At 45.8% G+C, this 21,602-nt stretch overlaps 2 protein-coding genes across 2 annotated transcripts in view; both read right to left on the bottom strand.

Moving 5' to 3' along the window:
- Nucleotides 1-6,265: 6,265 nt before the first annotated feature.
- LOC144104273 (uncharacterized) lies at nt 6,266-14,674 on the bottom strand. The gene is made up of 6 exons (XM_077637168.1): nt 13,732-14,674; nt 11,517-11,765; nt 9,510-10,353; nt 8,828-8,896; nt 7,795-7,884; nt 6,266-6,406 (listed from the first exon to the last, which is right to left on the bottom strand). The coding sequence occupies exons 1-6, from the start codon at nt 13,734-13,736 to the stop codon at nt 6,266-6,268; spliced, it is 1,398 nt and encodes a 465-aa protein (XP_077493294.1). The 5' UTR covers nt 13,737-14,674.
- Nucleotides 14,675-16,070: 1,396 nt separating this feature from the next.
- The window catches only part of LOC144104271 (uncharacterized), a 33,141-nt gene continuing 27,609 nt past the window's right edge, over nt 16,071-21,602 (bottom strand). The window contains exons 3-5 of the mRNA XM_077637167.1: nt 20,736-20,801; nt 18,914-19,003; nt 16,071-16,391 (exon numbers count right to left, since the gene is read on the bottom strand). Of these exons, the coding sequence (XP_077493293.1) occupies nt 16,281-16,391; nt 18,914-19,003; nt 20,736-20,801 (267 nt within the window). The 3' untranslated portion in view covers nt 16,071-16,280. The remainder of the gene's footprint in view (nt 16,392-18,913; nt 19,004-20,735; nt 20,802-21,602) is intronic.

Here is a 21,602-nt window from a genome sequence, read left to right as displayed (position 1 = left end):
ACATCCTGGCTTCATCTCGGCAGGAATGCTTTACGCCACTATTAGACACGCGTACGTGGAATATGCAACTGAGCGAAAAAAATAAATTTGTTTGGATTGTTTTGTAGACCACATTAAGCATCTTTCGGTCTTACTCTATTAATAAAATATCTTTCCTTATCTTAATCAGCCATCTTCATAGCACCCCTGCCAAAGTCACAAACAGGCGCAAAAACACCCATTGAGAGTGGGAAAAGTCTCAATTTACCGCTATTGATGTTCACTATACACTTATCAGTCCAGTATGTGTTTAGGAAAACACACAGTGTAGAGTAGGGTTTTAATCAAGGGGGTAAGTTTTCTCCCTGTGCAATGTTCTGAGAGAAAGCTGCATAGCTTTCCTTTTTCTAGCCCAGTATGGTTGCAAAGCACTTGCCCCTTGGATTAGTACGCTCAACACAAACTCATTTGAAATTTTCTGTGCGAATTGATTAAGGTTATGGCTTCTCCCACATTCCTTTTTTCCAGATGGCCGGTACCATAATCACCTTCACCGTTATCCTGGTGCAGACGGTGGACCAATCACGACTCTAGCCCTTGTGTTTGCAAACTTGAGAGGCCTAACCTGGCGAACGCTCCGTGAATAAGCCATAAGAACCAGCTCCCTACTTGCAAGTGCTCGCATCCCCACTTACAAAAATTTCTTTAGACAGTCTATAGACTGTCCATAGGCGTCTGTCTATAAAACCTATAGTCTGTCTATAGACAAGTCATAGAGAATACTCTATAGGCAATACAAATCCTATGGACAGCCTATAGGCGATTTATACATTTATGGCTATACATTTTAGCAGACTTTTGTCTATAATCCATAGGCTATGAATAAGCAAAAATGTCTATAGAAAGGCAACAGTCGATGTGAAGTCTATATATAGACTGTCTACAGACCATCCTTATAAGAGCATGGCCAGCGGCTGTCCTTCCACCGTCGTCCGCTTCACCTCGTTGTCTATCCACAGGCAGCACAATGTGACTGGGAAGACGTCCTCGGTGGCTTGTGGAAACAACAATGTTCGCTGTAAAATGAAAAGTTATAATAATAATAATAATAATAATAATAATAATAATAATAATAATAATAATAATAATAATAATAATAATTGGTTTTTGGGGAAAGGAAATGGCGCAGTATCTGTCTCATATATCGTTAGACGCCTGAACCGCGCCGTAAGGGAAGGGATAAAGGAGGGAGTGAAAGAATAATAATAATTGGTTTTTGGGGAAAGGAAATGGCACAGTATATATCTGTCTCGTATATCGGCGGACACCTGAACCGCGCCGTAAGGGAAGGGGAGTGAAAGAAGAAAGGAAGAAGGAGGTGCCGTAGTGGAGGGCTCCGGAATAATTTCGACCACCTGGGGATCTTTAACGTGCACTGACATCGCACAGCACACGGGCGCCTTAGCGTTTTTCCTCCATAAAAACGCAGCCGCCGCGGTCGGGTTCGAACCTGGGAACTCCGGATCAGTAGTCGAGCGCCCTAACCACTGAGCCACCGCGGCGGGCAATGTAAAATGAAAAGTTGTAAGGAATGTTTTTCGACTCGTTTATGAAAAATGTGAATCCCGGAGAAGATGGTGTGAATAAAAACAAGTTTTGAAACAGTTTTTTTTTTATAATTTCTACCTATTAATGCGAATTCATTACTAGGCTATGTCCCGTGTTTCGTGTCTGAAAAACTTGTCCTCACGATTACGTCGTTCTGTGAAGATAATGTGCAAAAGTTTGACTGTGTTAGATAGTGCGAGATTAGGTCTTGCTGTGGTAAAAATTTGGTTGAAGAGTTTCAATTAGTTAATTAAACACGAAACTTACACTTAGACGTCACAATAGCCACGGACGTCGACATAACACCTGGACATCACCCGATGACGTTATGGAACGCGTACTGGCATTGTGCAAAAACCCGCGTTCTAGAAAGTTCCATGACGTCACATTCGCTGACGTCACTGCATGTCTATGCATAGAAGCAACGCAGTGCTTTCGCATTTCTCTAGTGCGAGTCGCCGCAGGGATCTCAAAGTTTTTTAAACTGACCAAAGCGCATTCTTAGCTCGTTTTGAAAGGCAGTCGCACATTTGGGGAAGAAGGCAGGAGGGTCCACCTGTCCTTGTTGGGTATGATGGGAGCATATCTCCAGTTATCTAAAGTGATAGCCTAGCTGTGCTTTAAAGTTTGTGGTAACACAAAGCAGACCAGCATGATTTACTTTATTTCTTAATTTATTCTACTTTGCATTTATTGCAGAAGAAAACACATGAATGTAGAACTACATGAAGGAGATATAGATTATTAATAAAGCAGAGGAAACAGTACACAGCAGCTCAGGGGAACATAATTTATTTCGCTAGACATAGTTCTTAGCCAGTTTTATACAACAGAGGTAGTGCTCGAATGGATGTTTCTAGTCGGTATTAGGTCTATTGGAGCAATAGAATTTTAATATGTTAGTCCTGAAAAATCTGATGTCACAAAAATTGAACGAGGATGATGCTTTTGACAAGTTGATAATAGCCATACTAACCACCCAGCTTCCGTTCCTTCGCTTCGAAATATCGTGGTGAAAGGGGCGCGCAGCTCGAAAATATACACTTCCGACGAAAAGACGTTTATCAGGTTAGGGCCAGTCTTTCCATCCATGGAACGGTTGAACTCCCATGATTTCGTCAAACCAGAAACCCTGTTGAGTTCGGCAACGAAAATTACGTTCGACATTTCGCGCTCAGTAAACAACAAAGGGCGAAAGAAACCAAGAGCAAGTTCACTTCGCACAAGGAACTTCTTGGAGCATTGCAGTCTTTACAAGGCTAGAGAGAGCAGCGCAAAAAGACGAGGACGATCACAGAAGCTAACAGGACAGGCGCCGAACTACCAACAGTTTATCGAGAGCGACGAGCAGGTATTTAAATGCAAGCCAGGACCCACGTGACACAAGAAAACTATTAACAGAACTCAAAGCAAAGAAATCATATCGAAACACCATCCATCAATAGCCTATCAAACGTTTGGCACGTGTACACCAAAATTCAACACGCAGCGGACTCGGTGAGCCGGTACCGTGACCAGTAGATAAGTGGAAAACAGTGCAACTGGGGAAAATTAAAAACACGAGCCAGAGCAGTGTCAGAAACGAAATGTAAAGTCCCAACTAAAAGTTAACTGGAACAAAAACCTATCATAAAGCCGAACGTAAAAGATAACAGAAACAAAACATTTCTAACAGTGATAACAGGACGGAGCGTAAGCTGAGTCAGAACTACGCAGTCATAACAATGAACGAGAGTAAAATAGAAGGGGTGCTGACTCACTGGTCTCCGGCTTTGGCAGTCATCAGGGCCTCTATGGTCAACTTTTCGATTTCTGTCCGAGCATGTGCTTTGATTCGCGTACGTCTGTAGAGTGGCTAACACTTTTTGCATGCCTAACAGTGGTCATTCAAATGGCCGCCGGCCTTTTTTCTTTCCAAATGCTCTTGAAGTGCGCAGGCGACATACGGGACACGTACCCAGTCGTCTGCTGGACTCCAGAGCAGGTTTATTCTATTCTCTACGGGCTGACGCAGAGCCCGAGCTATTGCTGTTGTTGTCCTCAAGGAGTTAATGGCGCGCTCCCACTGCGGGAGATTGGCCAAGACACAGGCGGCGACTGACAGGTGCTTAAAGGAAGGAAGGAAGGCCTCAAACGTTGCTGGCACATACCCACTACGGGGGAGTGGCCAAGACACAGGCGGTTAATTACTGGATACAGGAAATTTTTGACGGGAAAAGCAGTGGAAATAGTATGTAGTCTGATTGATTGGAAGAGGGAAGGAAAGCGATTCAGTTAACTTGGAGATCGAAGACGGGACAATTGCTTAATGTGCATAATAGTACACAATGCCTGTAATGTTGCAATGTCTTACTGACTGAGATCGGGAAAAAAAAAAGAAATTAGAATGGGAGTCGCTGCGTTTCTTGAAGAAAATTTTGCACAGCAGAGCGCACACTCCTGTCGCTTCGTCCAAGCAAAGAAGCGCCAATGGAAAGAACAACCGCGGAAGACACAGGCAAGCCCAGTTGATGAAATGGAATTTGCAAAAGACGCTTCCTCAAATGAGAAAAGCGGCGGCAGAACAGCAGGAAGTGATCCATTGTCTCAGGTTCGGCACAAAAAGGGCACAGTGGGGAAGCTGCCAGGCCAGATCTGTGAAGGTAGAAATTTAGAAGGGGAACCCGGCAACGCAAGCGCGTGAAAGAGACCTCTAGTCTGCGTGAGCGCCAGTCTTTGCTACTCCAAGGATGCAGAAGATGCTGATATTCGGGAGATGATGTAAGAGCCGAGGCTGCAAATTCCTGAAATATTGTATAGCTGCGAAACCTCACCGCAGCTGTATATGCACACGTTGGCAGGACAGCAACAATTGGGCCGCTGAGAGAGGCTCTTGCTAAGGAATCTGCAACCTCATTTAAGTGAAAGCCCATGTGACCTGGTACCCAAACCAACCTTACCGAATTTAGATGCAGCGGAATCAGGAACTTAAAGAGGCGTAATGGCCGAGAGTCAGTGGGTGAGGATAAGGAAGAGCAAATGGACAGAGAGTCTGTCATAACCATAAACTGGGAAACGGTAGTTTCTAATTTTCGTAAGGCTAAGATTACCGCTAATAATTCAGCCAGAAAAATTGGAGTGAAGTCAGGAAGACGGAGAGAAAAAGACCAATCCAGTGAAGGTGAAAAAATTAAAGCTTTTCTGCACAGCGGCTCGTGTATCTTCGTCTTCGCGCGGTCCGCCGTGAAGAGGCCCATACGAATTGGTCTATAGACAGTCTATAGACTTTTTATAGCAGGGTTGAACAGCGCACACAGCACGAGGACAGGAGAGAAACGACGAGATACGAGCGCCTCTCTCCTTGTGTCCTCGTCCTGTGTGCGCTGTTCAATCCTGCTATGCAATACCAACATGCCTAAAGTGCCACGTTCGTGAACTTCTTATAGAATCTATTGCCTTCCTATAGATATTTATTTTTTTTCTATTCATAGTCTATAGACTGTATATAGACAAAAGCCTACTGAAATTATATGGCCATAAATCTGTCGATTGTCTGTAGACTTTCTTTAGGATTTGTATTACGTATAGACAGTTCTCTAGGGTTTGTATATAGAGAGTCAATAGGCTTTATATACAGAAGTCTATGGACATTCTATAGACTGTCTGAAGAAATTTTTGTAAGGGGGTAACGCTGCTGCACTCTGTTCAAATCGATGCAATTGCACCTGCCGCACCGATAGAGTGCGCTACAGTGGAAATCACCCTAATTCGCTCCCCGGACCCCAACGCCAACGTCGATTCGTAGAGTCAGAGTATGCCTTCTGTGTGTGTCTTCAGCGTGGTCTGTTACTATGGAAACCCAGCCTTCCATTTCTGTTGCAGTCACGCCAAGCGGAAGTGACGGACTTTGGGACACCACAGCGTACGCCCACGCTTCGCGCAGGAGCCATTTTTGCTTGACTGTTTTGTTTTTCTTAATCATACTTGCACGAGCATATGCATTACTAGATGTCGGCATTGAGCTAGCTTTTTATTCATAAGTATTCCGAGTGTGCATACACACGCAAAACTACATGTTTTCAGCACTTCGAACTTATCGAACGTTCCTCCGTGGTAAGTGGTCGACTGTGTTGCACTCTATTATTAATGCGAAAGCATTACATGTCTCTTTGACACGAAAACGTGGCGTCGCCCAGAAAGTGGCTGCGTTACAGAACTCGCGATTGCACGAAACGACGTGAAGTCGTGAAAGGCGGGAAAATGCATGTTAACCACTAATAGTTTAATTTTAAAGAATTAGAATAAAACTGCAATAGCTGCATGTAGGGACAGGAGAAAAAAAAACGGTTGCTTGGAGAGACGAGCCGTCATTCTGGCTGCGCGAGTCCAGACGTACTATTAACCCTAACTCATAATTGCAATCAGTCGGTCTAAGAATAGTAATAATCGTAGCAGCGGTGCACAGGAAAGGAGACGTCGATAAATTTAAAGAAAAAGTGAAATGAAGATGAACATGCTTTGAAAAGAGTAAAGACAAGCAGAACTAAATACTGCAAAAGCGAAAGGAAAAACATTACAGAATGTGGAGACATATCACGTTCGTTCACCGCGTCACGTTCACCGGACAGAAGTCAGTAAATAAAAAAACACAAGATGTTGAAACGTGTCTGCCTTCTTTCACTTTTATTAGCGGCACCGTTCAGATTGTGATCGCCGGCGTGGTCGTGGTCTCGGGCAGTAGTGTCGATGCTGCTGCTGCTGCTGCTGCTGCTGCTGCTGCCTCGTACTCGGGGCTCGTCTGGACCAGTATGACCGTGTAAGTGATGATGGAGCCGGCCATCTGCGGAACGTGACAGGGCGGGTCTTACGTCGCACTGTTCGCGACGGTACGACGATACAGATACGCAAGTACAAAAAAATAAAAAAGATACATTCTAGCACCCTCTCAAAGGGCGCAGTGACTGTGATTATAGCAGTACCGCCCTCCTCCCCGCCGCCTAGGTGCGTCCATTCAGAGTTTCGCATATCTCTTGTCGCTCGGGGACACGCGCATAACATTTTCTTTGTCAGTAGCGGTAGAGCACGGCGCAAATGGCGTTCGCCTTCGGCGCAAATGTCTTTCGACGCTGTAGTCGCGTGTTTCACTCCCTGCAAAAGTCACTGGCCAGCATGTGCAAGTACATGGTGTCGAGCGACCGTCTGGTCCGAATAAAAGGGGAAGCTCCCCTATCGCGTAAACTCCCGGCTTGTTGGAAATGGATTAACTCATTTTGCACTTTATCTTATCTGACCGCATCTCTGTGACTCGGACAAGAGATTGGCGGTTATATATGACGACCACGGCTCTTGGGAAGTGTGACCGTCTTGAAAAGCTCGTAAGTGACCTGGAACGCAAGCCGATGTACCGGCTGCACTGTGCTGGTAGCAGGAAGGCGAATGAGTGTGAACCAACAGAATAAAAGCGCAACACGGGGGGATGGGTATTATTAGCAGTTACACATGCTCACTGCACTGGTTGCAACTGCATTACGCTCTGACTTGAAGGCTTTGTACAGAAAGCAAAACGCATGTCTGGAACGATCGAACTGTCCGTTCCGCAGCTCCAAAAGCCGCTGCGGCCAGGAAGGCAAAAAATGACGATGAAATCCCATGAGGACCAATCAGCGCGTGCGAACTGGCGGTGGGCGAGCTCTCGGCCCTCCGCCACTCCGGTAAAGGTAACATGGTACACGGTTTTGCTAAAGGTGTCTAGTAATTCCCTGAGGGATTTTTATCAGTAATGGTGAGCAAAGGAAGAAACAAAAATTATTTTCGTTAGATGAAAATTCTCGTACTAACAAAGAAGGATCCATTGTACATTCACTTTTAGACCTCGGCAGCCGCTTCGATAAAAAGCTTATCCGGAAGTCAGCAAGCGTTATCTTGGAATGGAATTTTTAAAGCAACTACAAATGCAAATATCATTCTGGACAGTTCAGATGAGCCGAAATTTGTTAGTAAAAAGATTTCTGGCGTGAAATATTGTGTCTCTACACTTACTCGTTATTTCAGGTTAAAACGTTTATCAATAAACATTGTTTAGCTTTCTTTGTTGGCAAAACTTATCCAAGCACTGTCCTTTACAAATATTAGCGCAGACTCTACCAGATTCTAAATTTCGAATTCTTGATATATAGTGGAAGTTTCAGCAACTGTGAGCAATGTCGTAATTTCTTTAGACAGACTTACCGAAACGAGAAGCGCTAAGTTGATCTTAAAGAAGTCACTTCCATTCAAGCTTATGTCATCCGGGTTGATTGTGCTGTGTAAGTATTGGACCTGGGAGAATAAATGCAACGACATGGTAGTTAAATCAGTCATACACAAACCTGCAACGCGATATCAGCGGCAAGAAATGTTTTTTTCAGTAATCAGCGACGTTATAAATTGCCTTTGGTTCAACCTGTTATAAACGTAATGGTCACTGGAATCCACTCCCCCCCCCCCCCCAAAAAAAAGCACCTGAAATATTTAAATTTCGCTCTAGGACAATGTCATAGGACAGATATGGTTGTAAATTTTGTGGCATCGGGGAAAGTGTTAAATCCGTTTCTTTACTAGCGATAATTTCTTGCAATTTTCAAGCTGCATTGGAGCCCCAGCTGGTGAAACTGTCGGTGTTTTTTTGTAGTTTTTGAGCAACTCAATTCGTTACCCTGACAGCTGCAATAAGGAAGAACGCTAGGATCCCAGCTAGCTGTGACAAAAATATTCAAGACGGGGCTGTCTTACTTTTTTCTGCCAAGTGTGCAATAACCAACTAGTCTGCCACAATATACCGCGGGATTTACAAATTACAGCATACTAATAGACCAATTTGTCAAGTAATTGCATTTTTAACCATTTTTTGTTAAATGGAAGCATAATCAATCAGCATTTGCAATGCAACTTATCCTCGAATTCTTTGCTTTGGTTTGGTTTATATGGGTTTAACGTCCCAAAGCGACTCGGACTATGAGAGACGCCGTAGTGAAGGGCTCCAGAAATTTCTACCACGTGGGGTTCTTTAACGTGCACAGACATCGCACGGTGCACGGGCCTCTAGAATTTGGCCTCCATCGAAATTCGACCGCCGCGGCCGAGATCGAACCCGCGTCTTCCGGGCCAGCAGTCGAGCGCCATAACCACTCAGCCACCGCGGCGGCTTCGATCCCCCAATTGTAATGAGTCCTTAGGTAAGCAGGGGCTAGCGTGTGACGCATGATCACAGCGGCTTCCGTACCTGGTGGCTATAAACAGTAGTGCTGTCCATAGTTGGCGTTTTCCGGCATGAGTCCTTGATTGCTTGGAACTGCGGGACAAGAACAGTATCACTCACTCACTCACTAAATTAATTAATTAATCAATCAATCAATCAATCAATCAATCAATCAATCAATCAATCAATCAATCAATCAATCAATCAATCAATCAATCAATCAATCAATCAAAGTCAAATAACAGAGGGACGAGAAGCATGATAGATATTGCACATCTAGCGTTCTAAAACATCAGCGAAACTAGGCAAGACAATAGAAATGGATGCCAGACGGAGTGGATTAATGTACGAGGTTAAGCTAACTACTTCATAGCTTAATCAACGAAAGGGGGCAGACGCAAGGCAAGAAGGATGAATGCAACACAAACCCTGTTTAGTTTGCGTTTTTTTCTATTGTGCAATGCCTTAAGGTCATTACTTGAGTTCATTGAAGCTTCCGCCTTGACACAGAGGAATGGTCGCGTTAAGTTCATGCGCTCCCGGGACAGGAGCGAACGGGTGGGGCAATATTCATCCACGATCACACCTGGCATTTGTTCAAAGCTGTTCAGCGGATTTGTTTGCTACTCCATATGCGACCGACGCGATGCTCCCTTGCGAAAGTAAACGTACAAAGTAACCCCCATTACCTTGTGCAGGTACTCACAGTATTGGACAGCGACTGGCTCACTCTCGCCAGCTGTAGAAACTCGTACGATGTGAACGCCGAGTAGCCGATGGCGATCCAGAGCTCCGTCCGCCTCAGCCCTTCGGTGATGATGGTGTACAGCGAGATGCACGTCACTAGCAAAAGTCCCACGCTGGACACCACCACCGATCTCTGCCAGATGGCGTTGATGTCGTTCTTCATCTCCAGGACGGTGCAGAGATGCAGCCTGACCGCCTGCACCTTCTTCGCAGCCTCCAGCTCACAGCCGGCCACCTTGCAACCCACGCATCCATCAATGCTGTGCTTCAGGAACAAGATGTAGCACTCCAGGACCTCGGCCGAGTGCCTGAGCGCCACGAAGTTGACGCTGTCATACGTGAAGAACAGTCCGGCGGCGAAGAAGCTGCACACCCTGTTCACAATCTCCCGCACGGTGAGACTGTCATCGGGGTCGACCTTCTGCTCCTGGTGGAACAGCGCCGCGGTGTAGCTGACGAAGTAGAGGGCAAACGTCGCTATTGCTCCGAGGTCGGTCCAGAAGAAGTGTCTCTGGCCGCAGCAGAGGCAGGATGTGACCCCGAGGTCCTTCTCGAAAGCCTCGGCCTTCCGGAGGAACTCAAGAATCTTGCGGGCATTAACCACCATGGTGAGGAAGTTCCCGCTCGCCTTGACGATGACGACGGAGTGTAGAAGGACGAGGAGGGACTTGGTTAAGAATCGTTTGGTGTCGCTGAGCTCGATGGCGTGGCGTGTCACGACGTCTGTCTCGAACCAGAGGAAAAAGGCGAAGCATGCCGCCGCGTACAGGGTGTACCAGTGAGCCCAAACGACCTTCGGGGACCTGGAAGACAACGTGCACTGATCTGGAAGGAAATTGATGCTACAGAAGACAGGGTTGTCAGCATACTTTTACTTGCAGGTAGGACAGCAACAACATCCAGAGTTACTTGCTGTATTTCACTGGAAAAACGCACCTCTCCTTTCTCCGGGAACAAGTATAGCTCTACTAGCTCCCAACACGTTAAAGCGTCCACTACTATAGGCCCTAATCAGCCATTCCCTCCTGAATTACAGGAATTAGAACGGTAAATAAACGAAGAACTAGGCGAATACACTTGCCTTGACCCACCGGTACTCCTACAAAAGAAACGAGCATGTCGTGTCGTACATTTCGTTTAATAAGATGTTTCACCACGACGGCTGTATGAATGTTGATCTAGATTGTGTCTTTGTTCGCACACACTCCATCCTGCTCCTAAGCCCCCGTACACCAGTGCCAGAACGCCGCACCCCGTTATTTTTTACTGCTCCCGCATACTCCAAAACTGTCAGCGCCGCAGCCCAACACCCTTATCCCCCCCCCCCTCCCCCCATGTGTGCGTGACTCATGCATGACGTATGTGCACTCCTCACTCCTACCGCTGCACCCTCACTTCATGACTGGTTGCCGCACCTGGCTTGTCCAACACTCCAAACAAAATGTTCACAGCGCTGATGGGAATCAAGCTGCATAAAGTCAGCAGTCGTTTTGCCCCCAGAGTTACTAAACACCCCGACTGGCACCGGCATTCCGCACCACGCCAGCTGTTGCCTGAAATTTGAGTTACCGCTGGGGTGAACGTCCGGGGTATTTTTTATTGTCTTACAGGGCTAGATGTGTAGGGTGTGCCGCGTCCACAATGGTGCGCGGGATAAGCACAGATGCAGAGCTGGGGCAGGTAAACCTGCCCACGCCCCTCACTGCTCATGCTACCCCCCGATCAAACGCAACGACAGCACTTGCTGTGATAGGCCATTGTTCTTATGTGACTCGTCATCCGATCGCATGTTGGCCTGTGAGCGTATTATGTCACACAGTCTAGAAAAAGGGGGTAATACGAAACGAGTTTCAGCGCTATCATCTTTGGCGGTATTGTGGTATCTACCCCGACGCTTCTTTGAGAGTAAGGTGCCCACTCTTTCAGCAGGCATCTTAAACAGCGACGACGAATTTTACGTTCTTACTTTGGTGGTTTGGCGAACATGTCGTTGATGAAGAGGCAACCACAGAAACGGCAGAGCCGGCCTTGAAAGGCGAAGCTCCGCAGCATGTTGCTGTGTTGACTCGGCTTGTGCTTTCGTTCTTTGGAGTCGTTTTGAAGGTTGTCACAAACAGGCACGATGTCCACGGTGGAAATTTTCATCGCGGACTCTTTAGTCGGTACACCATTGGTAGGCGCGCACTTCATCGTCTCGTTCTCCTTGTCCGGCTCACTGGAACAAGATTTTCAGCTGTATTCGTGTGTGATGGTGTCTCTTACCATGTCCATGCGTGCAGACAAAGCTCTATCATAACCAGCTAATCGAACAGAGTCGCTTGGATAAGAAGTAGGAGAAAATTTTGTTTGTGGTTTTGAACTGCGACAGTCTATGAAACCGAAGAACAGATACATCTGGTAACGCGAGGCTATACACTTTTGGGTACGTAGACAAAGGGGTCCGTAAAGAAAATGTTACACAAACAAAGAGCGCATGGGCTTTGTGATGTCACAGTGGTTAGGAGCTGTGTAGATGCAGTGTCGATATACTTTACCTCAGCCATTTTGCATGGGCAACAGGTTGGCAACAAGATTAAAAGGTGCAGGCTGCGAACCGGATACAACACAAGAACGAAGCGGCTGTTCCCCGTCAAAGGACCCCATTCCAGTCAGTGGCGTCGGCTGATTTTCATGACCCTGCTAGCATAACAATACAGGGAGTGGCAGATGGATAGTCCCCTCCTTCCATGGTAGGGGATAGTTCTTTCCCTGCATTGTCACGCCGCTCCCCGTGTTGTCACGTTACCAGGTTCATGAGAATCGGCCGGCGCCATTGGCTGGAAGGGGGTCCTTTGTCAGGAAAAAAGCCGCTGGGTACCTGAGTTTTATCTATACTATAGATTAGTCTTCAGGCTTCGCGGGATTCACAAATTGCGAATGAATTTCCTAGATGCTCCGTGACCGTTGTAGCATATAGGTGTGCCTGTTCAAGTCAATTTGTGAAAACATATGTAAACAAGGAAAAATTGTGCAGCCATTCGTGCTGCGCTAGTGTATGCCGAAGCGGCGGTGTTATGTTCCGGCTTATGGATGAGCAAACTTGAAAAAACTGAAGCAATGCTTATTCAATGGTTGCTTTTCTTCTCTACACGCGGTAAACAATTCACGCGCCTAAAGCGAAAATTGCTAATGTACGAAAAAGTGCCAGGTAGGTTTACAGGAGTCTAAAAGTTAACGGCTGCCGGGCTGAAAGGATTTTTCATGTTACGTATATATATATCTGTGCTAGCTGTGGCATTATGTGTTCAAATGATCAGTGCTGCAAGCTTGCGGATGGAATAAATTAGGGTAAAAGCATATACTTTCTGATAACAGTTCTTACCGGATGACGTTCACAGCACTATACTATAAGCGAGCTTTCTACTTCCCGGAAGTGTTAGTACGGAAGTGTAATTTCTGGTTAATAGTAGGCGTCTGTTATCGACAGAGTTAGGTGGAGATAGAACCATTACTTTTACAGAACTCCTAAAATATGGCCTGTGGTAAATAAATGCGATAAATTTCTTGAGCGCGTTTCAAATCATAAAGATATTGCATAGAGGCAGGTTTATGCAAGATGTAGTTGAGTTTTTTGAAGCCAGAGGTAATTTAGCGAACTCTGCAAGTTGATTAAACGCTCAAAGAATGGTGAGTTAAGCAGCTTATTATAGCATGTTATGATCGTTTCACTAAGGCCGCACCGCACATTTGCGGTACGCATAAAAAAGGGTGATAAAGAATGTTTTGCACCAATAATTATCGCTACATTTGAGGCTCAGTGAACCGAAACAAATACCAGGCTTGCTGCCCGGACTTACAAAGTGTCTGTTTGATTTCAATACGAAAACCTCACAAGACCGACTTCCAAGCGAAGGGTTTGTTTAGAAACACATTCTAGTCGCAATGAAGCTGTCAAAAGTAAAAGAGCGCTAATTTTCACACAGACTACACAGAAAGACCAGACAGGACAGCGCCCGTCCTGTCTGGTCTTTCTGTGTAGTTTGTGTGAGAATTAGTGCTGTTTTACTTTTGTTACACAATGTTACACCAACTAGCCCAGCAAGAGGCACTGTTAAACGGAGCTGTCAAACTATGTGAATTTAGAGTAGGTATATTACCGAAAGCGAAGAAAATTAGTACGTGCAATCCTAAGCATACTTCACCTCATTTCGTCGCAGGTTCCAGGGAGAAAAAAGTTCACCTTCGTCTTGAGTAACTTGCTGAACTCCAAGGAAACTTGGAAGAACAGCGCCCGTTCGTTCGTAGAGGCAGTTTCCACCAAGAACGGTGGCAGGATCCCCGCCAGCGGAGTCGTTCTGACGACGCTCGACCAGAAAAGACCGCAGTTCTGTCTCCCCTCTTTGGCCGAGCCGGAAACCGCGCTCAAGGCACAAACTGCCCACGGCGTATTACGATGTTATCGCCGCCAGTGCCTTTGTTACTCAACAGAATCACGTGGCGTGACAGTGTTCCTTTCTCCTCAACGAGTACAAAGCCCAAGGACGGAAGAAGCGGGGTACAACGCAAAGCCTCTCTCCACACGACACATCATCGCTCCATAGCCGATGGAAGTTGTCGATTTCGCGAAAACCTCTCGTGGCGTTCTGCGACCGGTCATGTATGGAGACCGCTCGATCCCTCGTGTGCTCGCCGACCGAATAACCCTACGCGTAGCGTCGTCCGGGTTTAATATTAACGATGGCTTAATGGTGCCCTCACGCCTGTCGCGTTGTTGACCCTAGAGGCGAGGACAGGAGACGCCGTTGCCAGCCGTTGCCATGGCGACGCGTGACACCGGACCTGTAGGACGACGTTGGGGTGGGGTCGCGTGCTTGATTTATGCGGCTGCAAATGCCCTCCTCACCTCCACCCTTGCTACGATCACAGCACTTGCAATACAGGTGGCATGTGCGCTGACTCTTTCATTCGTATCGACCGCGCAAAGTTGGGTCACAGTTTGCTTTGCTATTGCGGTGTGGGAGCTTAGCCTCATTGGCCGCAGTCGTTGAAGTGCGGCGGCCAATTGGAGCAGGGACTACGTACAACACGTGGATGACCGATGGGCACGTCAGAGTCGGCCAATTATGTTGATGGTTCTCGCGACAAGCGCTATTTTAGTCTGGAACTGCTCCGCGAAATTTCGAATGCTGAGCATGGAAAGTGAGCTTGCACAAATCGTTCATATCCGTTAAACATCTTAAGTGCTTTCTCTTGCTTAACTAGGGTCCTCATATACAATCGCAGCATTGCCGGCGGAGATCTTCGAAACGGTGCATACTAAACGAACTCTGAGTAATTGTAAGCTTAATGTTGGCCTTGCGACGCAGTGACAGAATGAATCTCGCTGATAACCATAATCAATACAGGAAGTCGTTGACTGGATTTTATTTTTTATTTCTCTTGTATATCGTAAGAATATTGAATAGTTCCGTCCGCGTTTTGAATTTTTCACTCTGGGCCCTGCCGACTAGAAGCCCTAATCTTTAGTTTATTTTCCTGCTGTATGATCGACCACGTAGAGTACACTTCAATGGTAATTCGCTGAGTGGCAGGTTGCTTAACCGACTACTGTAGAATCCACTTGGTTATTCATCGCCGATAGGGCAGGGAGTTGAACGCTCGATCTTTCGATTCCGAGACCGGTGTTTTGCAGATTGAACTGCAAGTCCCTCCCCTGTTATGGTCAAAAATCAATAACTTCGTTCATTTTTGCTCCAAAATGTAATCATTAAATTCGGTCCTTAGCTGTTTCAGGTAGACTAAATTCCCTTCATCAGTTAGAAAAGAACTCTGATCTAAGGAGCTTGCGAATAACATAGCACACGACGCGAGCAGAGCAGGAAAGGAGTCTGGGTGAGGAGGAACTTCTCTCTACTTAGAAAAGCTGATATATGGACTTTAGAGATTTTAGGGAAGACGAGGAAGCATGTATGAAGGCTAGATAAAATATTTCTGAGAAAAAATTGGAAAATTGGTTTTTGACCACTGGAAATGGCACAGTATCTATTTCACATCTCGGCGGACACTTGAACCGTGCCCTAAGGGAAGGGATAAAGGAGGGGGTGAAAGAAGAAATGAAGAAAGAGGTGCCGTAGTGGAGGGCACCGGAATACTTTCGACCACCTGGGGATTTTTAGCGTGCACTGACATCGCACAGCACAAGGGCGCCTTTTTCGTTTCGCCGCCATCAAAATGCGGCCGCCGAGGCCGGATTCAAACCTGGGAACTCCAGCTCAGTAACTGAGCGCCCTAACCACTGTGTCACCGCGGCGGGTCAAGCTGAGAAAACGCACTGTCACAATTAATCTTCATGATCATAAATAGCAAGCTAGACCTTCGATTAGCAACATCCTTCACAGACTAAAACTCTCAATAAATATAAAAAAATGGTACCAGGTGAACAGTCTGAAGACGCTATATGTTTTGCGGAAACGGTACTTATCATTATGAAAAGTTTGCTAAATTTACTAACATGGTGGGGAATCTTACTTTACGCTGAATGGCAAATTACCATTTCAGTGCCCCATGTAGTCCTTCTAGAGTAAATACTACGAACTGCCTGAGAATTGAACGTTAGCTAAGAATTATGCCGTGTATGGCATGCTAGTCGATGGAGGCGTGCAGTGGCCGAAAAACGAAAGATTTTTTGTATACTTTATTGATTTCCTCTCAAGAAAGAAAAAGTTCCGAAGTATGCACCGAAGAGTTGGTGCTAAGCTGAGGCGTTGCTGACAACTTCTGCCGAGTTGCTCCCGGATTCTTCCATCACGCTTTGGCTGGTCTGCAGGAGGATTACTGTGTACGTGATTATCGCTACAGCCATCTGCATTGGTAGATATGGGATAAGGAGAAATGAGAGAGACCGTTAAGGAGAAACAGCGTATATCCAGAAAAAAAGCTCAATTTCACTGCATCAGGAGGAGTCAGACTCATATGTAACTCATACTGTAGCTTTGACACGTGTGAACTCACTAATTAATTTAGATAATTAAGGAATAACGACATGGGGACGTGGAAGGGAACACACAAAATTCTCTTGCTTGGGTGAGAGAGAGTGAGAAACGAAATGGTAAGGAATTTTAGCCAGGGAAAGTATTTTGCTCCGATTCACCTCCACAGTCTGTATTTTACCCTTTCTTGATTGGCACGTTTCGCCTGTGACGTCAGGGCAGATGACTGGCAAGGAGTTGTAACTGGCCGGCTATCTAGGCTGTTTGAGGGAGTAAACGTTTATTGAACAGGATGGTGGCTAGAGCGCAGTTTAGTTTCAAAGGCAGGTCTTACCAACGGGGAAGGGACGGAAGAATTGGCAATGAATAGAATCGTTCTACATACAGCCACAGTCTAAAGTCTGGTTGTTTTAAAGAAAAGAAAGAGATAAAACAATGGAATGAGAGAAAGAAAGGAATAAAAAGGTAGGAAAGGGACAGTTATAGAGTAGGCCAGTTGAAGATTGACCTAAATTGCAATTTTAATTAGGAGAAAAACTATTTGGCGCGCATGTTGGGCACTGCACAAAGAACGGAAGCTGTTGACCAATACCATCACGGTGCCTCACTGAGAAGGTGACTACGGTCCAAGGAAGCCCATAGAATAGCGAAACTTGCGCTTTGGGGAATAATTCATTTTGGAACATTTCAAGGTCTTGGTGGACTTAGCTGCGCAAAACGCCGCTGCACTGTGCAAACTGCATGCATTCAGCGCGTAGCACAGACGAATTCTTAAAAAAGCAGCTAGAACATCAAAACCTTAAAATACCAATGATTTTTAAGAATTTAACGATTGATAGATTAAGCGCGAATTCGAGCTAAATATTTCACCAAAAAACACGCTAGTTGTACGCTCGTACAAGTTAGTGTCACAAAAGTAGGCCAAATAGAGTCTACAAGCGCAAGCGGTCACATTCGTGTCTTCACGGCTGGAGGCGCATTCGCAGAAAATACTTCGTTCATTGATGACAAATTATGCAAAGCACGCCAATAAAACGGTCTATAATTAAAATTTTAATGTGTGACTGATAAATCAGTCTTAATGCCTCAAGCGTCAGCAGACTGTTATAGATCATTACCCCTCGCAGTAGAGATAAGATAAAGAGGTGGTAAGGTTTGAACATAGTTAAACCGAGTACAACTTTTTTTGGGTTTTAGCATAGTTGAACCGAGTACTTTTTCAGTTTTTCTTTAAATCGGTATGGCTTATAGCCCTCTATGTGCCATCTGCGGGTGTGATGAGACTATAGCCCACAAACTTTGTGACTGCCCTGCCTACAGCGCCGAAAGGCAGTCTCTCTGCCGTGCACTGCAGCATCTGGATCCGCGCCCACTGACGGAAATGTAGATTCTCGGCCACTGGCCGCGGCGGTCGTCGGCGGTGAAGGCCTCCAAGGCACTGCTCCGCTTCTTGAGGACTTCTGGCCTTCACGATATGCTGTGAGTGTACCGAACGCTGTGACTTCGCATAGTGACTTCAATTTTCTGCTGCTCTCTTTTCTCCTTCATCTTTTTGTCCCCTCACCCCTTTCCCCCCGTGCAGGGAGCAAACCGGCTATTCGTCTGGTTAACCTCCCTGCCTTTCTTCCTCCTCCTCCTAAACCGAGTACATGTGCGAAAGCATGTGTTCAGCGTGGTTGGCTCGTGGTTTTGCTTTGCTGTGTCGTCGGCATGTCTGGCGACGATATTAGACTAATGTCAACCTCTAAGCATGTGGTTAAGCATGCTCTGATCTGTTCGCGCCGCAAATTGAAGTTAAGACGACGATGTGCAGTGCACAGCGCGAGAGTATGTTGCAGTTTAACACGAGGCGTGATCGTATGCGGCGATAGCCTACAGTGCTGTCGTGCAGTGGCCAGCGAAGCTGACATGTTCGTGCCACGGCGGGCTCGAAACCCAGCCGCGGTAGTATTTATTTCTTTTCTGCATGGCCTATTGCTATAGACAATAGGCTATAGCCAAGGTAACCATCAAGGTCACCCTTCCGTTTGCTACAGCTGGCGCGAACATGCCCTCTGAACATACCCGAGCTTACCCGAGTTGCTCCGAACGTACCCGAGCCTCCTCCCATTGGCTGTAGCATGCGCGTCGCTCCTCCGAACTAACCCGAGCTTACCCGAGTTACTCCGAGGCCTCGCAGAAGATTCTAGGTTGGGACCGCGTTGAGCACTGCTTTCGCACTCAGATCTCGGATGGCGCTGCTGTCATTTTTAGTAGCAATTATAGCTTCGTCCTTAATCGCCACGCATTCTTAATGACAGGCACGCTTCCAAATGCTGGAGCTGTTCCGTCTGTGAAACACCATTCTCTTGTGCACCATGTATTCGTGCGCGAAGCTGTGGGAAGCCTGGCTTACCGAGACCAGGAGTGATACTGTCAGCTTGAAGAAGTCGCCTCCGGTTAGGCATAGGTCTTCTGCGTCAAGGCATTCGTGAAGGTACCGTATCTGCATGTACACGAATACAAAAAAAAAATCAGTTTTGCAAAACAAGCTTAAAATATAGAAGAAATTGATTTTTTTTTTGGATTCGGAGACGCTCAGGGGTTAGGGCTGCTTTCTTCCTGTTGGCCTATATACTAACGCGCCGTGCACTGTTTTTAGCAGTTTTTCCTCTTAGAAACTTACAGCAGAGGCCCAGCTTTAGGTCAACTGCAAAGCGCAAAATTCCGAGTGTTCATAAGCTAGTGATCTAAAAAAAAAAGAAAAAAGAGCTGCTAGCTGGAAAGGAAGACAGAAACACAACACAGGGCATTTACATACAGCTAGCTTCACCAATGCGTTAACGCAATTTATGTACGGGTTGAAAACAACACAAAATAAAGTAACAAAGAAAAATGGCAAAAACCACACTCAAGTGTCAGGAAAGGCGCATTCCCTAACAGAACGCTTTATATGCATCATTAAAAAAAACCGGAGTCATAAAAAAGCAGCTGCCGCGGTCGGGTTCGAAACCGGGAACTCCGGATCAGTAGTCGAGCGCACTAACCACTGAGCCACCGCGGCGGGTCTCTGTGCGTCTGTTCCTCCAGTTGACAATTCCAGCAACGTACCAACTGGCCTTTACGCAATTAGTTATGACGTCACGAACCGTCCTATGCGCTTCTTAACAGAGGCTCCTTTTTGTAGTAACAGGGTTAACCACGTTGCGAAATTTTGACAGTTTGTCGGGCACCGAGCAAACACATCCGCTTCAAAGCGTGATACATATCCTTGAAGTTGCGGAAAGCCTGTGTGTGTATGACGATGATGATGGTAATGATGTTCCAAACAACAAATGACACAACCGTTATCTTTCTTTCTTCGTTCTGTTTGCAACTCCCCACGGTGTTACCACAAGCAGAATCTCTGTTAACAAGCTTTCTGCTATTGAAGCTTCCATCAGACTGAGAGAGTATTCTGCCGCTTCCGAATGTTCTGCCTGCTTTCGAAAGGTGTTGCGAAATTGTGGAGCCTGTGGGGTTGTTCTGCACCTCCTTGTAGTCCCTGAATCTTATTTTCTTCCGGAAGCATCAAGCCGACTCACCCAAGAGTCCAAATTAGTGGCAACTATAGGTCCTGTCTGAACGTTGCTCAGCAGAGCTGTGACGCCATTTGGAATAAAATAATTATTTGACAGTTATTATCTGCAAAATGTAAGCATTTCATTTAGAGAATAATAATTAGCTCTTAATGTTTTATTTTATTTATTTATTTACCCAAAAGGTCCAGAACTGTGCAGTAGGGGGGAATGTTTTAAAGAAACCAGCAACCGATAACAAATGATAGAAAATGTACAGCCGGCAAAGTTGAGTTAACATTTCGGCATAAGAAAATATTCAAGAACTGTGAAAACACATTCGTACACAAAAAAGCTGAGTCACACTTCAGCATAGCACAATTATGGAATAACAGAACATAAGCAAAACAAAAAGGTGCCGGCAAAATGTAACGGCATTCATAACACACACAGGAATGAAGCCCTGTATGACGCATTTTCTGTGTTGAAAAATGTTACTAAGGCTGCTTGAAAAGCCGATGATGTTCAGCGCTTTATTCAATTTTTTAACAAATTTTCTTTTTCACTGAGCTGGATATGCACAGCTGTGCAGAGAGAGAGAGAAAAACATACTGGTACTGAAAAATCCGTACACTGACGTGATGAATGTTTTTCTTGAAGCCTTTGAGCAAAGCCACCTACTTGATGCCTGATGGGATCGTTGTCAATACCACCAGCAACCTTGCATGCGCCTTTGATCCTCTTGCCCTGCGAAAATGTAGTTTCCACGTGTGTTTTATTTTAGCTCGCAGATAACAAGGCGACCTAGCAGAAGCGCCCAAGAAAGTACTGGTCACGTAAGCTTGCCTCATTTTTTCTTACATGCCTCACAGCATATGACAAGAGGCTGACCTTCGCGTCCCCGCAAGGCGGATATGCCTGACAGTTGACTCTGTTACTGTGACTAATATTAACCGTGTGATGCCCAATTTACGATTGAATCAAACAATAATAATAATAATAATAATAATAATAATAATAATAATAATAATAATAATAATAATAATAATAATAATATAATTGGTTTTTTGGGGAAAGGAAATGGCGCAGTATCTGTCTCATATATCGTTGGACACCTGAACCGCGCCGTAAGGGAAGGGATAAGGAGGGAGTGAAAGAAGAAAGGAAGAAAGAGGTGCCGCAGTGGAGGGCTCCGGAATAATTTCGACCACCTGGGGATCTTTAACGTGCACTCACATCGCACAGCACACGGGCGCCTTAGCGTTTTTCCTCCATAAAAACGCAGCCGCCGCGGTCGGGTTCGAACCCGGGAACTCCGGATCAGTAGTCGAGCGCCCTCACCACTGAGCCACCGCGGCGGGTCAGAATCAAACAAAAATATAATTATCTTTGCATTATGCAAGCTAAGGTACCTACATTCAAAAGCCCATGTAAAAACATTGTTATCGCTGCTGATATGCGATAAATCGAAATGTCGCCAATTAGCACCAATTGTCATTTGATCCATTTTGAATAGTTAATCCCAGTTATGTGAGAAATCACATCTAT

The sequence above is a fragment of the Amblyomma americanum genome, chromosome 9 (assembly GCF_052857255.1).
Source record: "Amblyomma americanum isolate KBUSLIRL-KWMA chromosome 9, ASM5285725v1, whole genome shotgun sequence".
In the NCBI taxonomy this organism is placed as follows: domain Eukaryota; kingdom Metazoa; phylum Arthropoda; class Arachnida; order Ixodida; family Ixodidae; genus Amblyomma; species Amblyomma americanum.
Note: the sequence above shows the minus strand (reverse complement) of the source record. Positions and strands in the feature narration are given on the sequence as shown.